Source organism: Puma concolor, chromosome E2 (genome assembly GCF_028749965.1).
Source record: "Puma concolor isolate L17-30 chromosome E2, mPumCon1.1.hap2, whole genome shotgun sequence".
Classification (NCBI taxonomy): Eukaryota; Metazoa; Chordata; class Mammalia; order Carnivora; family Felidae; genus Puma; species Puma concolor.
In genome coordinates, this window is record NC_141681.1 from 18,815,429 (window position 1) to 18,830,346 (window position 14,918).

General features: G+C 55.9%; 1 protein-coding gene across 2 annotated transcripts in view; it reads left to right on the forward strand.

Moving 5' to 3' along the window:
* SMPD3 (sphingomyelin phosphodiesterase 3) overlaps positions 1-14,655 on the forward strand; it is an 84,387-nt gene extending 69,732 nt beyond the window's left edge. For both annotated transcript variants that reach the window (XM_086689087.1, XM_025920800.2), the window contains 7 exons: positions 710-2,242; positions 7,035-7,110; positions 7,249-7,404; positions 8,924-9,013; positions 9,287-9,350; positions 11,262-11,424; positions 11,687-14,655. In XM_086689087.1, the coding sequence (XP_086545213.1) occupies positions 929-2,242; positions 7,035-7,110; positions 7,249-7,404; positions 8,924-9,013; positions 9,287-9,350; positions 11,262-11,424; positions 11,687-11,788 (1,965 nt within the window). In that variant the 5' untranslated portion in view covers positions 710-928 and the 3' untranslated portion in view covers positions 11,789-14,655. The remainder of the gene's footprint in view (positions 1-709; positions 2,243-7,034; positions 7,111-7,248; positions 7,405-8,923; positions 9,014-9,286; positions 9,351-11,261; positions 11,425-11,686) is intronic.
* Positions 14,656-14,918: the final 263 nt, after the last annotated feature.

Below are 14,918 nucleotides of genomic sequence, written 5' to 3' on the forward strand. Positions count from 1 at the left end.
GGGGAGAAGCTTGGGCCAGATCCTTGCAGCCCCAGGACACTTCTCCGACAGTCACAGGGACCATCATTCTAGAAGTTGTTTAGGCCAGGGCAGCGCCTGGGTCCTGGTCAGAGAGGGATTTCTGCTGGGGGTCACCAGGGGTGGGAGCGCAAGAACGGTCTGTCTGATGCTGTAGGCGGGGGCCCAGTGAGAGCCTGGGTGTGGGGATGGCCCTCCTCTCAGGGCTCTGCCAGCCACACTGCCCTCTGCCCCAGGACTCTCTGGCCCCTTTCTCTGCAGTATGCTCCCTCTCTGTTGGGACCTGAAGGACACTCCGTGACAAGCAGATGTGTTTGAGGCTCCTCTGAATCAGGGTCACCTCTCACTCATTCCAAGCACACCCCTGGCTCCTGATGGGCTTCTGGCTGCTTCAGGCTAGTGTCAGGTCCAGCCATCCTCTGGGATCCCCAGCCTGCCTCCCAAATGCCTATTAAGCTGGGCCCCTCCAAAATCCTGGGTCAGTTTTCAAGCAGTCACAAGATCAAGATGGTCAGCTGAAGGTGGTCATGTCACCAAGCTGTTTGCTCCAAGAAAACCAAACACACACAGGCAAACAGAATGCTCCTGCTCATATTGGAGGAAGGGGACAGGGTGAAGGGAGACAGTGGCCCCTGCTTTCGACCTGCTTCCCTAAGGGTGAATAAAAGCCCCCTTCCTTTCTGTCTTGCAGGTTCTCCAGCAGGCCTTGGTGGCCCAGCATGGCCCACTGAGGTGAACCATGACCAGTTGGCCAACACTCGCCACTGACCACTCAGAGACACATCTCACCAGGAGGTGACCCCTCCTCCAACGGACCCCCGCCCCCCGCTCACCCACCCCTCCCAGGAAAGTGCCCGCGCCGCCACAGACACCATGTAGTAGGGCCGGCTGCGGCGCCCAGTGAGCTGCGATGGTTTTGTACACGGCCCCCTTTCCCAATAGCTGTCTGTCCGCCCTGCACGCCGTGTCCTGGGCCCTCATCTTCCCATGCTACTGGCTGCTGGACCGGCTCGTGGCCTCCTTCATACCCATTGCCTGCCAGAAGCGCCAGCGGGCAGATGACCCGTGCTACCTCCAGCTGCTTTGCACCGTGCTCTTCGCGCCCGTCTACCTGGCCCTCCTGGTTGCCTCGCTGCCCTTTGCCTTTGTTGGGTTCCTCCTCTGGTCCCCACTGCAGTCTGCCCGCCGACCCTACATCTACTCCCGGCTGGAGGACAAGGGCCCGGCCGGTGGGGCGGCCCTGCTCAGTGAATGGAAGGGTACAGGTCCTGGCAAAAGCTTCTGCTTCGCCACTGCCAACCTCTGCCTCCTCCCTGACTCGCTGGCCAGGCTCAACAATGTTTTTAACACCCAAGCACGAGCCAAAGAGATCGGGCAGAGAATCCGCAATGGGGCCAGTCGGCCCCAGATCAAAATCTACATCGATTCGCCCACCAACACCTCCATCAGCGCGGCCAGCTTTAGCAGCCTGGTGTCACCGCAGGGCAGTGATGGCGTGGCCCGGGCCGTCCCTGGGAGCATTAAGAGGACGGCCTCTGTGGAATACAAGGGTGACAGCGGGCATCACTCCAGTGACGAGGCTGCCAACGGCCCGGCTTCCGGGGACCCGGCAGAAGGCGGTAGCCTTGAGGACGCCTGCATTGTGCGCATCGGAGGCGAGGATGGGGGCCGGCCCCCTGAAGCTGATGACTCCGCCTCTGGGGGCCAGGCCAGGAACGGGGCCGGTGGGGGATCGCGGGGCCAGACGCCCAACCACAGTCAGCGGGATGGGGACTCGGGGAGCCTGGGCAGCCCCTCGGCCTCCAGGGAGTCCCTGGTGAAGGCGCGGGACGGCGGCAGCGGGGAGCCGGGCACCACCAACAGCAAGCTCCCCTACAAGGCCTCTGGGGTGAAGAAGGCTGCCGCGCGCAAGAGGCGCCACCCGGACGAGGCCTTTGACCACGAGGTCTCCGCTTTCTTCCCCGCCAACCTGGACTTCCTGTGCCTGCAGGAGGTGTTTGACAAGCGGGCAGCCGCCAAGTTGAAAGCCCAGCTGCACGGCTACTTCGAGTACATTCTGTACGACGTCGGGGTCTACGGCTGCCAAGGCTGCTGCAGCTTCAAGTGTCTCAACAGCGGCCTCTTCTTTGCCAGCCGCTACCCTATCATGGACGTGGCCTATCACTGTTACCCCAACGGGCGCGGCTCCGATGGCCTGGCCTCGAAAGGAGCGCTGTTTCTCAAGGTAGGAGGCTGTGGCTCTGCAGAGTGGCCACACGTCAGCCTGTCACAGAGCCACCGGAGGTGGGCTGCAGCCGGGGGTTCCTCCTGGGGGCTGGGGGTAGGTGAGGCCTTTCGTGGAGCCGAATGGGTGGGCACCCAGCTCAGGGACAAGGAGAATAAGGATGCAGGGACAAGGGCCGAAGGTCCTGGCACAGACAGACCTGACTGGGTCCTCTTGGGCAAGCTCCTCAGATCTCTGAGCCCTTTCCCCATCTGTAAAGTGGGGGCGACCTAGTGCCCAGTCATAGGGTGGGGAGTGAGCTTCAGGCCTGAGGGGTCTTGTGGGTTGGTGAAGGTGGCTGGCAGTGATGGCAGTGATAAAGGGAAGAAGGGGGAGGCAGGGGCCCCTTTCCATTAAGGGGCAAATGCCTGCTCGCTTAGGCCTGCAGCCTCACTGGCCCGGTGCACCCTCCCTCCTGGCTGTCACACAGCTGCCATGCCAGGCACTCTGCCCACCAGCCCAAGGCTTCGCTTCCATAGTCACTAATTAAAGTGAATCATAATTATTTCTGCTAATTTGGATGCAATTGGAGGAGTTTTTAGACCATGGTAATTTGGTCATTACCCCTTATCTTCTACTGAGCCTGACACACTCTGAGTGCTGACTTTTTGTTCCCTATGCAAAAGCCACTGTTGGTGCTTCCAGATTTTTCAGAAGGAGCATTAGGCCAGTTGATACAGCACAGGCCCCAGGCCCCACTCCAGTGGTTCTTGTGTGGCTCTTCAGGCCCAGACATGGGGGTCCTTGACTCTCCGTTCACAGAGAAAATTGAATGAACTCCTTTTACCACCCCATTTTGGCATGTGGTTTATCAGTGTTCTGTTCCTTGGATATATTTTTGTCTCAGCAGCCGGAGTGACTTTTTGGGGAAGGAGGGGAAATGTTGTCAAGCTCTCAGGAGGAGAGCATACCCTCTCCCTCCCACCCCCTACCACAGATGGTTCAGAGGCTAGGGACCCCCTTGGTGCTGCCCCCAGCCCACACACCCTCATCTCCCTCCTTGGTATTGCACCCTGACCACCACGCCCACCAGGGTCACAACAGTCTCCTTAGGACAGTCCCTCTGCTACGGGCTTTCCTCTTACCTCTAGGGCCGTTCCTTCCAGACTCTTGGTCACCTGCCCAGCCTTTAACTGCTCCCTCTGCTCCTTAGCCTAAAACTGGTCTGCAGATATGTTTGACTTGGTCCACACCATTAAAAAGTTTCCTGTGTTGGCCAGCACTGAAAAAATCAAGATTATTCCAATAAAACCCAGTTTGCAACTTCTCTCTCGCCTCACAGATCCGGCAGCACCTGGCAGGGCCTGCTGCCTTCCTCCCAGCTCTCAGCCTGAGTGAGGGTTGGCAGCCCCCACAGCAGGGTGACCCCACTTGGCTAGACCTCTTCATTTCCAAGTGGACACCATGGCCAGCCCCACGCACCTGCCCCTGGGAAGTCAGTCCACAGACTCCATTTCCATATTTGCTGAGGGCTCTCAGGCTTGTGCCAGCCCAGATCTCTCCCCAGAGCCCTCAACTCTGTGTCCGGCTGCCCTCCTGGACACAGTCTCTTTCACTTATCATATGCCCATCTCCATCAGCCAGGTTCCACCATCCCCACCTTTACTCTCCCCTATGACCTGAGCCCATCCAGGCTCTTAATTTCACTTCCATTTCCTAATTTCCATTAGGAGTCCATCCAGATTTCTAGTTTCACTTTCTAAATACATCCGGGTCCATCCCACATCCTCAGCTGCACCTCCAAGGCCCAGGCCACCATTCCTCTGCTTTTCCTTCCCCTTCCAATCCCATCCTCCTCCCGTCCCAGGTCTGACTCCTGGTGCCTACTTCCTGCCTCGGGGAGAAGCCCATCTCATAGCGGGGCCCTTCCACCTGCCCTGGCCTCTGCTCCAGCACCCCACACCCCCAGGGTCCTCCACGAATGGCTCCTCTTATCCTGGTCCCACCCTGGGTTGGTCACACCACCTGTGTGGCACTTTCCTCAGCACAGCCCGCACAAGCCGTATTTCCCGTCATAGGCCCCTCAGCCTTTGTCCCCAGCTGTCTGTCTCTCTAGTGAGACAGAAATGAAAGCCGGCCTACTGAGCTCCCTATGTGGCAGACCCAGCTGTCTGTTGATGAGAGCAGACCTGTTTCTCCAGCCTGGAGGTTTCAGGAGACAGGCCATCCCCCAAGGGGCCAGGGGCTAGAAAGATAGCAGCCATGGCTGTGGCCTTGGCTGCAGGTGGAAGCCAGTGCTCCCTCTATCTGTATCCCCTTCTCCCCCCCCCCCCCCCCCATTTACTCTGTGGCACAGCTATGCCTGAGGAAAGTGTGCTTTCCTGCTGCTGTCACACCCTGAAAAGGGACTAGAATCGCTGTTGCCCCCCTTGCGGGAGAGCCTGATTCTGGGCACCTTCTCTATTGAGTCTTTGCCCACCAGGACTAAAAGACACAATCTCTTGGTGTGATTATTTGTTTTTGCAAGAGAAACACAAGCCTCTGCAACTCCTGAGGACTCACACTGGAATCAATCAATCCAAGCACGTAGTAAAGTGGCTATTGGCAGCTCACGGGCTGATGGAGAGCGGGAGGGGCTGGAAGGGGCTGAGGGAGGGGCAGCCATAGCCTCGCTGCTGTGTCTTCCCTCCCTCGGGGGCCAGTCTCCTCAGGGGAGGGCCTCCCCGGTCCCTGCCCCACGTCTCAGCACAGGCAAGTGACACCAAGTGCAGAGTGAGTGACGGGTTGGCACACTAAGACCATCAAATGGGTGAAAAGCCTGCCAAGTCACCAGGAGTTGAGAAAGCAGCAGAGAGTAGGGTGAAGAGCTGGGCGCAGGGCAGCAAACATCTGACTAGAACTTGCCTCCCCCATCTGAGCCTCGTGACCTCCAAGCCAATTCTGGTATAATTTTACTTTAACCTTCTTAATTGTTGTAAGGCCCTAGGGGGGCAGTGTCCAGGAAGCACTAACCACTAGTGCTCACAGCATATTATTATTATTATTATTATTATTATTGAGGGGGAACCTTCACTGCCTGGGAAACACAGGGGGCAAGAGCGCCATCGTGTGGCCTTTGGAGGCACTGTGGCTTTAAAACTGTGTTGTGTTTTTGCAACACAGTGCATCAGTGGTATGTGATTTCCCAAGACATTCCAGGGTGGTGGTACTAAAGGCTGAGGTTTAGGTCTGGAATGTGGGCAAGAAGTGAATGGTGGACATAGGAGTTTATAAACAGCCCCAAATTCAGGCTGTACAGCCCATTATCAAGTAACCAGATGTTCATCCCCCCCAAGAGCTGGGAAAGGAGAGATGTGCATCCATCCAGGCTGGGAAAGGAGATGAAGAGCTGTAGGAAGCTAAGGATGCTTAATGATGTGAAAACCCATATGGAGGAGAATAATGCCAACCTGACTTTGGCAGCGAAAAGAAAGATGGAAGCCTGCCCAGGCTCTCTGAGTGAAGGGCCTGTGATGTGGCGGTGGTTGCAGCCGTGAGTCCAAGCCTCTCTTAGCTGGAGGATGGGCAAGGTCATGTTCAGGCAGATGTCTGCCTCGTAGCCAAGAACAGGCCTCTACGGTCACCTTCCCTGGAGAGTTCCCAGGGTCCAGGATCTCTTCTTCATACAAAACCAATTCTGGAATGGATTAAAGAAGTTTGGGAAATACTGCTGAGGCCTAGGTGGGAGGAGAGCCCAGAAAGAAAGAGGAGGAACCAACCAGAGGCCTCTGGGGAAAGGCACCCACAGATTACCCAAGGGAGCATGCCTGGAGGGGGAAGGGGTAATCTCCTATTGCAGCCTCCTGCCACTTGCCATGGACAGAGGGCCTGGGAGAGCAGCTGGCTGGGCAGCCACCCCTTCCTTACCTCCACAGCCACAGCCCTGACAAGGGCTCAGGCTTGTATCAGTGTCACCACTGGGGGCTGTTTCAGGTTGTCTATGATGTCATTATGCCAGCCTGTAGAGAAAGCCCACCAGGGACATCTGCACTTGGGCAGGGAGTCACGGAGGAGCCCCTGGCCCCACTTCACCCCCTGGGGACTCTATCTTCAGTGAAGGAGGTGAGCAGGAGGCAAGGACTAGGTCTGGGGAGAGTGCAGCATGAAGGCCTGGAGAGGCTGCTGTGGAGGAAGGAGGGCTGGGCTCTGGATAGAGGCTATGGGACACCTGGGGCAAGCCCATGTCACAGGTGTCATAGAGACATAGCCCACACTTGTCATCCCAGATCAGGGGACCAACAGAAACCACTGCCAAAAAGCAGATAAAGTGGCTTCTCATGAAGTCACAGGGGCAGAGAGAGACTGGGGAGAGTGGAGGGCAGGGTCCACTCACATTGAAGGGATGGGTGGGAGGCTGTGCCTGCTAGGCTGCATCCCAGAGGGGAGACCAGCTTGGATTTTGGAGGGATGGGCTCCAGGGCAGTGGAATCAGGGGAAAGAGCCACCAGACAGGAGGGGCTGGCACATGAGGGTCATCCATGTGGACACTCTGGTCACCAGGAGATGGTGGGGGTTTAGGGAGGAAATCAGCAGTGATTTCTGCATTTTTCTTCCTGTAAAGCCTTGCATGAATTGCTAGTGGCACTCATCATGCCACAGGCTGGTATTTCTTTAAACATCTGCCTCCCACCCTGGACCAGAAGTTCCTATAAGCATGACATGTGCTGTTCCTATCTGGGCCCAGGTCTAGCAGGAGCTGACAGAGATGGGCTCATACTTAGAGCAGTAATGACTCGTAGGCTTCATCATCAACACCTCGCCTCCTCCCCAACAGGTGCAGGTGGGAAGCACACCTCAGGACCAAAGAATCGTCGGGTACATCTCCTGCACACACCTGCATGCCCTGCCAGGTAGGGTCTGGCAGCCCCTGATTTCCAGGGCGGGGCGGGGGGGGGCAATCTGCCCGCCGCGGGCTGGGATTGGTGCCGGGGCGTGGCTGGGGTCTAACTGCAGCTCTGCCATCTGTTCTCTATGGCTCTGCCCCACAGAGGACAGTGCCATCCGTTGTGAGCAGCTGGACCTGCTTCAGGACTGGCTGGCTGATTTCCGAAAATCTACCTCCTCGTCCAGCACAGCCAACCCCGAGGAGCTGGTGGCGTTTGATGTCGTCTGTGGAGATTTTAACTTTGACAACTGCTCCTCTGGTGAGGTGGTGGTCCTCCCCAGTTGGGTGGACTACTGGGGAAGGCATGGGCTCCAGTCACACTGGAAAGGATTGGGCTCCACAGCTTGAAGAACTTCCTGCTGCTTGTGAGCATGTGGGTGGGATATTAGCAAGACTCTGATTTCTGTGGCCCCTAAAAATCCTAAAATGAGAAGAGCCCACGCTCTGCCTAGAAAGCTGAGAGGCCTCCTTGCTGGAGACAAAGAGATGCCCTAAAAATGAACTTCTGATGGAGAAGCTTGGGGCCTCTGAAACTCAGACTGTGGGCAAGCTAGCTAACACTACCCACCAAGTCATTACTCATCTCCTGCTTTGCACCAGGCACAATTCTAACAGCTGTTTGTGGGCCGGCTGTTTCATTTAAATCTCATAATGACCCAAAGAGTGAGCACAGTATTAATCTACAGGGTGTGGAAGAGGAAGCTGAGACCCAGATAGGCTGAGTAACTAGTCCCAGGTCACACAGCCAGGAAGTGGTTGAACTGGGATTTGAACCCTGGCAATTATATCTTTACCCCTTAGGCTAAAAGACTAAAAATTCATCATGGGTAAACTTTTAAATAATTGACTTAAATAACTGATCTGGTGATCACGCTGATCTCAGTTTACTCCTGGGAGTTTATGCCGCTCTGAGCTTCCCTTTGCCCAAGGAGCTGATGTGAGGAACCGCCACTCCCCGCCCCCCGCCCGCCACTGGCTCCTGGGCTCCTTCCACGCCAGCCCCAGCCCAACTACAGATGAGTGAGTGACATGGGGTCTGTGAGCTGAGGCTTAGCCCTCAGTGAAGGCTGGAGACCTAAAGGTCCTACCTGGAGCACAGGGTGGTGCCCTCACTTGGTGGCAACTCTAGGGTGGGTGGGGAGACCAGTGCCTACTGTGGAACATACAGCCCCTCGATGGTAGCCCTGTGGTCCCCTCAAAAACACATTCCTGATACCAGCTCCAAATGCTAGGTGCTCCTGGGATCCTCCTGAGTCAGGGTGGGGATGTGGTACACACAGGAAGAGGCTGTCAGAGAGGGTCTCACCCAGTCAGGCCCCACTGGTGCCTGTCCTTCCTCCCAAGGGGTCTCAGAAAGGCCCTCTGGCTCCATGAGTTGGCAAGACAAACTGGAATTCAGGGCAGATCACCTCCCTCTCCTAAGTCCTATATGGTCACTCTTGATTCAACCTGGTCACCCAAGTCTGAAGGGCAGGGGTCCCTTCCAGGACAGCATGAGCGAGCCCCCACAGGTTTTGCCACCAGATCTGGGAAGACCTCAAGATCACTGTCCCCTGGAGCCCAAGAGGGACCATGACCACTGTCCTCAGAAGGATAGCTCACTCCCACCCCCGCTGGGGGTGGGGGGGGGGGCATTCTCAAGGACACAGAAAACCAGTGACAAAGGAGACCCCACCCAGAGGCAGTTACCTGAGTTACTGACTAGAACCCAAGGCAGGCAGCCCTCCAGGACAGACACCCTGAGCCTCACAGCATTCCCTTTCTCCCCTCATGCACAGATGACAAGCTGGAGCAGCAGCACTCCCTGTTTACACACTACAAGGACCCCTGCCGCCTGGGGCCTGGAGAGGAGAAGTCCTGGGCCATCGGTGAGCTGGGGCTGGGCACAGGGTTGGGGGCCCTGAGGGGGAATGGCGGAGGGGCACTGCAAGGCCTGAGCCCACCCTGCTGAGACCTAACACTGAACCAAGGCTGGGCTCCCCACAGGCTTCCCAGAGACATTTCAGGACCTATCCCCAAGACCACTCTGCAAGGGGCAGGGGTAGAAGCCCTCACCCATGCCTCCTGCCCCCCAGAGGCAGCCCTCCTAGAGGCTGGCTGGGCCCTGTTCACAGTGACCACTCTTGCCTCCTTGTTCCTAGGTACCATGCTGGACACAGATAACCTCTACGATGAGGACGTGTGCACCCCTGACAACCTGCAAAAGTAAACAGCCAGCACCCATGCCACTGCAGTTGTGCAGGGGTGGATGGATCCCAGGGCTGGGATGAACACTGAGCACTGACTCTGGTGTGGAGAGATGGGCTGTGCAGGGTAGACTAGAGAATGCAGTTCCATGGGAAGGAAGCCTGTGAAAGCCTCAAGGACCAAAGCTGGGGTTGGGCAGAGACCAGGCCACCGTCATGCCCCAGGGACTGGCCTGACTGAGGAGAAGCCTCCAACCAGGAGGAGGCTCTAGAGGTGGCACTTCCTACATCAGCACCAGATTCCGGGCTCATTTTACAAGAGCTTGGCCAGCCCTGAGCCATAGCCTGCTTCGAGGCCCTTCTGGGCACAGGGAGAGGGACAGAATCTCTCAGGGTGAGGCCAAGGGCTGCTGAGACCCCTGCAGAAGAGCCATGGAGTGGCGTCCATTGCAGGGAGCCCGGCAGCTGGTAGCCACCAATCAGGCAAATAAAAACGCGAGCAGAGCTAACACTAGGTAGTCATTTTCAAAGCAGAAACAGTTCCACTGCAGCCAAGCTTCATACTTGAACCTGATGAGAATTCCATACAGGGCCCATCTGAGAGGCCAGCAGCAGAACCAATTTGTAACTCATAGCCCAAGACTGCACAAAGCCATGGCAATGGCTCCTCACAGCTAATTTAAGCCAATTAATTAGATTATAGACTAAATTTGAAACATCATCCTATGCCGAGAAAATTATCTTTTTATGAGATGATGATTAAAAAATGACTATCAGTAACTCTTAGATCATTGATGCTGGAATTAATTACCAAAGGCCAAGGACGGTAATGGATTATATTTCTGAGATGTAGTGATGCTCTGCATGTCATTAGTGTATTTATCTCAGGGCTGATAAAGGCCTTGTAGAAACCCACGTTTGCTGGCTGTGCCTGTCCAGGCACCCCTTCCATTTGTTCAGTGTCCATTGGCCTCTGCAAGTCTCCCGTGAAGGCTGTCCCCAACCAGTGCTCAGGCTCCAAAGGAAACCTGGCAGGAAGGGGACGGCAGATAGGAAGTCAAAAGGCCTGGATTCAGGGTGTTAACACCCAACCTGAGTCCCTTGCACATCCTGTAGAGAACCCTGACCCACATTTAAGTACCCACATCAGTTTTCTTCCTGTAAGAAATGGTATGGCAACCACATCCCACATTTTTTTTTAAAGTAATTTCTACACCCAACGTGGGGCTCAAGCTTATGACTTCAAGAGTCACATGCTTTTCCTACTGAGCCAGACAGGTGCCCCCCAAATTGTTCCTTTCTTAGCATTCCTGGTCCCCCAAATGTCTTGGGGCCCACAGCAATCAATCATCCTTGTGTCAGAGGAAAGCTCAGGGGTTTGGTGGCACAGCTGCTCAGAGAGAAACCAACACAAGAGTCCAGGCCCAGGATAGGGCCTGGGTGCTCTCCTGGCTCCCTCACCCCTGCTGACTTGAAACAACGGTCACGGAGGGTGGGGTGGGTGGTTCTGAGGACCTATAGGAGAGAAGGGTCCCTGAGGTTCACTGCAAAGACCCTTTCCCACCCCACCCCCACCCCCCACCACTGGCTCTAAGCAAAGCCCTGTGTGCAGAGAGGGGTGAGCACTTCTGTTCCCAACTCGGCACCCCAGGCTCTGGGCAGTACTATGTCCAAACTTCAGCCACAGCCAAGCCCAAGGTGGACATGGACAGACTCTGGAGTGGCATGGCTCAGTCAGGAACTCACAGGGTCAGATTGGGTTTCCCTCCACCCTAGTCCCCTTTTTTTGGGTCCCCAGGGAAAATAGATCTTAAACACAGGGCCTGCATCTCTCCCACTTAGGGACTAGAACATGATTCCACACTCAGGATCTGGGGTCTGGAGAATGGGGCAGGGGCTCACCTTGCTTCCTGTCCTTCCTGTCGAGCAGGGTCTTGGAGACCGAGGAAGGCCGCAGGGAGTACCTGGCTTTCCCCACCAGCAAGAGCCCCGGGGCAGGCCAGAAGGGACGCAAGGACCTGCTGAAGGGCAACGGCAGACGCATCGACTACATGCTGTACGCAGAGGAGGGGCTGTGCCCGGACTGGAAGGCTGTGAGTCGAGTGGGCCAGGCAATGCCTATAGATAGGGGATCCCGTGCCCTGTACCCCTCACCAGCACTGAGCTCTTCTCTGAAAACGAGATCTCTCAGTCTCAGAGTCCTTGGGGCCCATGGGATGCTCCCATTCCTCTGCCTCCGGGAAGATCCTGGCTAGACCCAGCCCCCGCCTCTGCCCAGAAGCCCCACCCCTGCCCTCCAGGCCCCTCCTGTGTAGGATGCCCTCTGGATCTAATAGGAATGCTTCTTCCCAACAGGAGGTAGAAGAATTCAGTTTTATCACCCAGCTGTCTGGCCTGACCGACCATCTCCCAGTGGCCATGCGGCTAATGGTGTCTGCAGGGGAGGAGGAGGCATAGACCAGCCACGTCATTCAGAGCAGTGGGGCCTCTGCCAACCCTTTGAGCCGCAGCACCTCTGGCCATGTCCCCTCCAGCGAGCACCAGCGGTGCTGGGGGAGGAGGGCAGAGACCTGGGGGGAGACTTGGTTAGTCCCAGGTGAGCTGGAACCAGCGCTGCCCTGCACCTCTGGGCACTCACTGTGGACAGAAGGGTCAGGCTGGTCTTGGGAGCCACAGCTGCCCAACAGTGCCATTCTTTCAAAACGTGATTTTCTACAAATCTACAGCACAACCTAGTTTGTAACCCGGGGGTTAGTATGAGAACCGGGTTTCTGTACTCTTTGTATCTCTTCTCAAGCTTCGTCCAGGGTTCATTATTTTTGTCTGCTGCCATGTTGTCTCGCATGCCTGCACCCTCGCATGCACGCTGCCCGCATGTCATGTGCCACACCGTAGCCACACAGACCCCTCACTCGGGCCTCACCCAAGGCCAAACTCCAAACACAATCAGAACCAGCCAAAGAAGCATTCCTGGGCATAGGGCCGCCAGCTCCCGCCTCCAGGCCGGACGGCTAATGAGCAGGGACCATGAGGGCCGTGTCCAGTTACCAGCAAGCCCGGGCTCTTCCCAGGGTCTTGCATTCAAGGGCGATTATTTTAAAAAGAAAAACAGAAAAAGTTAAGAAAACCCTTCACTTTAGAAGGTCTGCAGACCGTGAGGGAGAACACTGCTCAGGCTCCTCTCTCCCAGCCAATCAGGGCCCCTGAGTCTCCCCTGAGAGACTTCAAAGTGGGCAAAGGGAATCTGAGGAGAGAGCATCACTTTTTTATAGGAAGAAGGGGAACTCATGACATAAAGGGGTCAGGGAGCTTCAGGTTTTCCAAATGATCGATTTATAGCTTCTCTTCTGTCAAAACCAACACATGCCCTCCTTTCTGCCTGATCCCATTTCCCTTCTGGACACCTCTCTGCTTTGGGACCAATCTTTCCCTGGCTGAGCTCAGGAACTGTCTGCCTGCCTCTGGGTGGGGCTGCAGCTCTGTCCTCCCAGCCCCATCCTCAAAAGTGACCCAGGGCCCTGGATGAAGGGACAGGAAGCCAAGGTGCAGAAAGGCATGTCCCCTCACCATTACCAGTGTGTAGGCTGGGGGTGAAGGCCAGGGGCCACCGCTTGCCTGGGGCATGGAGTGGTACTGGTTGGCATCCAGGCCAGTAGACACCCATTCTGTCACCGTGTGACCTGGGCAGGGCATGGCAAAGCCTGCAGGTGAAGTCCACAGCTCCCCACTCCAAGGCAGCTCTGCCTCTGCCTACCTGATTTTTTAAACATGCCCGGAGATACTCCCCAGTCACACGAGGGAGGGTTGTGTCTGTTTTCCCATGCAAGGACCCTCCAACTCAGACTGTTCTTGACAACTCCCCACTGATCTCCCCTCCTTGAAGTGCCCTGACCTTGTGCCCACCTGGCTCAGAGCCAGCTCTGCCTATCAAGGCTGGGGAATGCACCAGGATCTTTCTGCCAGAAGCCTCCTCCTGGTGCTGGCACGCTGATGCAGTGCCTTGTCACCCAGTTGAGCTGCAAGAGGGACCAAGATGGGGCCAAGCAGCCAGTCAGGGGCAGGCCCTGTGCTAGGGGAGGACACTCTTGAGAACCATACACACGGAGGCACTGGTTTGTTTGGGGCAGTGGGCTGCCGGCTTTGTTGCCAGGAGCATTCACTGACCAAGCCCCCAGCCCCACCCTGAGTCCAGAGCCAGGAGGGGCTGCTCACCACTGAAGGCACAACCCCACCTGGGCTCTCTGCTGTGCCTAAGGGCCTGGCCTTCAGGGCCTTGGCTAAGCCAAATGGGGCCCCCACTCCCAGGAGCAGCCAGGAATCTCTGCTCACACAGGTGGGGCCCAACTAAACACACTCAACGCCTGGATGGCTGGGACTGAGCAAAGGCCCCAGGCTTCAAGTTGGATGTGTGTCCAGGAAAGCAGCAGGGACAGAGACCAGGGTTCCTGAAGCAGAGAAACTCCGGGCCCAGCCTGCATCCCTCCGAGGAGTCACCTCCCTCCCAGGGCAGCTCTACGGGAGCCACAGCACAGGGGTACATGCTTCTCTCCCTACTCACAGGGCGGCCTTAGGCAAGTCATACCTCCCTGTGCCTCGGTCACTTCCTGTCCTAACAAGGTCACCTCTGCCCAGCCTGGCCCTAGTATCTGGAGCCGGACCAGCCTGTGTCCCAGCTCCCCTTGCACTTCCCTCTGGCGCAGCTTCAGCATCGAGGACGCCACTGCCCAACCACATGTTTCATCAAGGCTGTGGACTCCTAGGGCCATGCACAAGCCAGACTTTTCCATTTTGATTTTTAAAAAACAAAGAAAACACTACCAGAATCTCAGATTCTGTGGCATCTAGGCCTAGGAGGGGTGGACACAGGGGTCACTCAAATCCCCAACTGAGGCCCCCATGCCCACTCCAGGCCCAGCCTCCTCCAGAGAAGCCAGGAGGCAGGGGTCAGCTTTAGAAGGAAACAGTCATTTCCATTTGTCCAAACCACCTTGAGTTTTAAGTATGAATATTAACCTTGATGCTTTTTAACTACTGTATTAACTTGCTGAGATTTAGAAATACTGTTTTAAAAAAAAAACAAAATTTTTTAATTTCTGTATTTTTTTCTGTATTGTATCCTCATGGGACATTAGGGGTTTTATATGGTAAGCACACCTAAGGTTTTGGTAAAATTATTATCAAATATATATCCAGACGATTCTTCCCTAGAAGAAAAACAATCTTTACACCTGATAAAATATTTTGAAAAGAGAGGTGTTTTTCCCCTTTACTGGTGCTGAACAGAAAGATGGATAACAAGGATAAAATAAAACTGTGAGGCTCAAGGCTGGTATTCTCTTATTTGAGCGACAAGCTGGGGCCAGGCTTGGGGGCGGGGGGCACCTTTCCTGCCTCCTCCCCAAAAGGATGGGAATAGGCCAAGTCTGCCCTGAACTGCCAGAAAACTGGGCCACCTGGGTTCCTACTGTCTCCCTGTTCCCTCTGGAAGTGGGAATAAACAGTGAAGGACACCTTGAACGTAGGGAGAAGCACGGCTGGGGCCTCCTCAGGATTCTACAGCCTTCCCTAGCAAAGCAAGGCCCAGGCT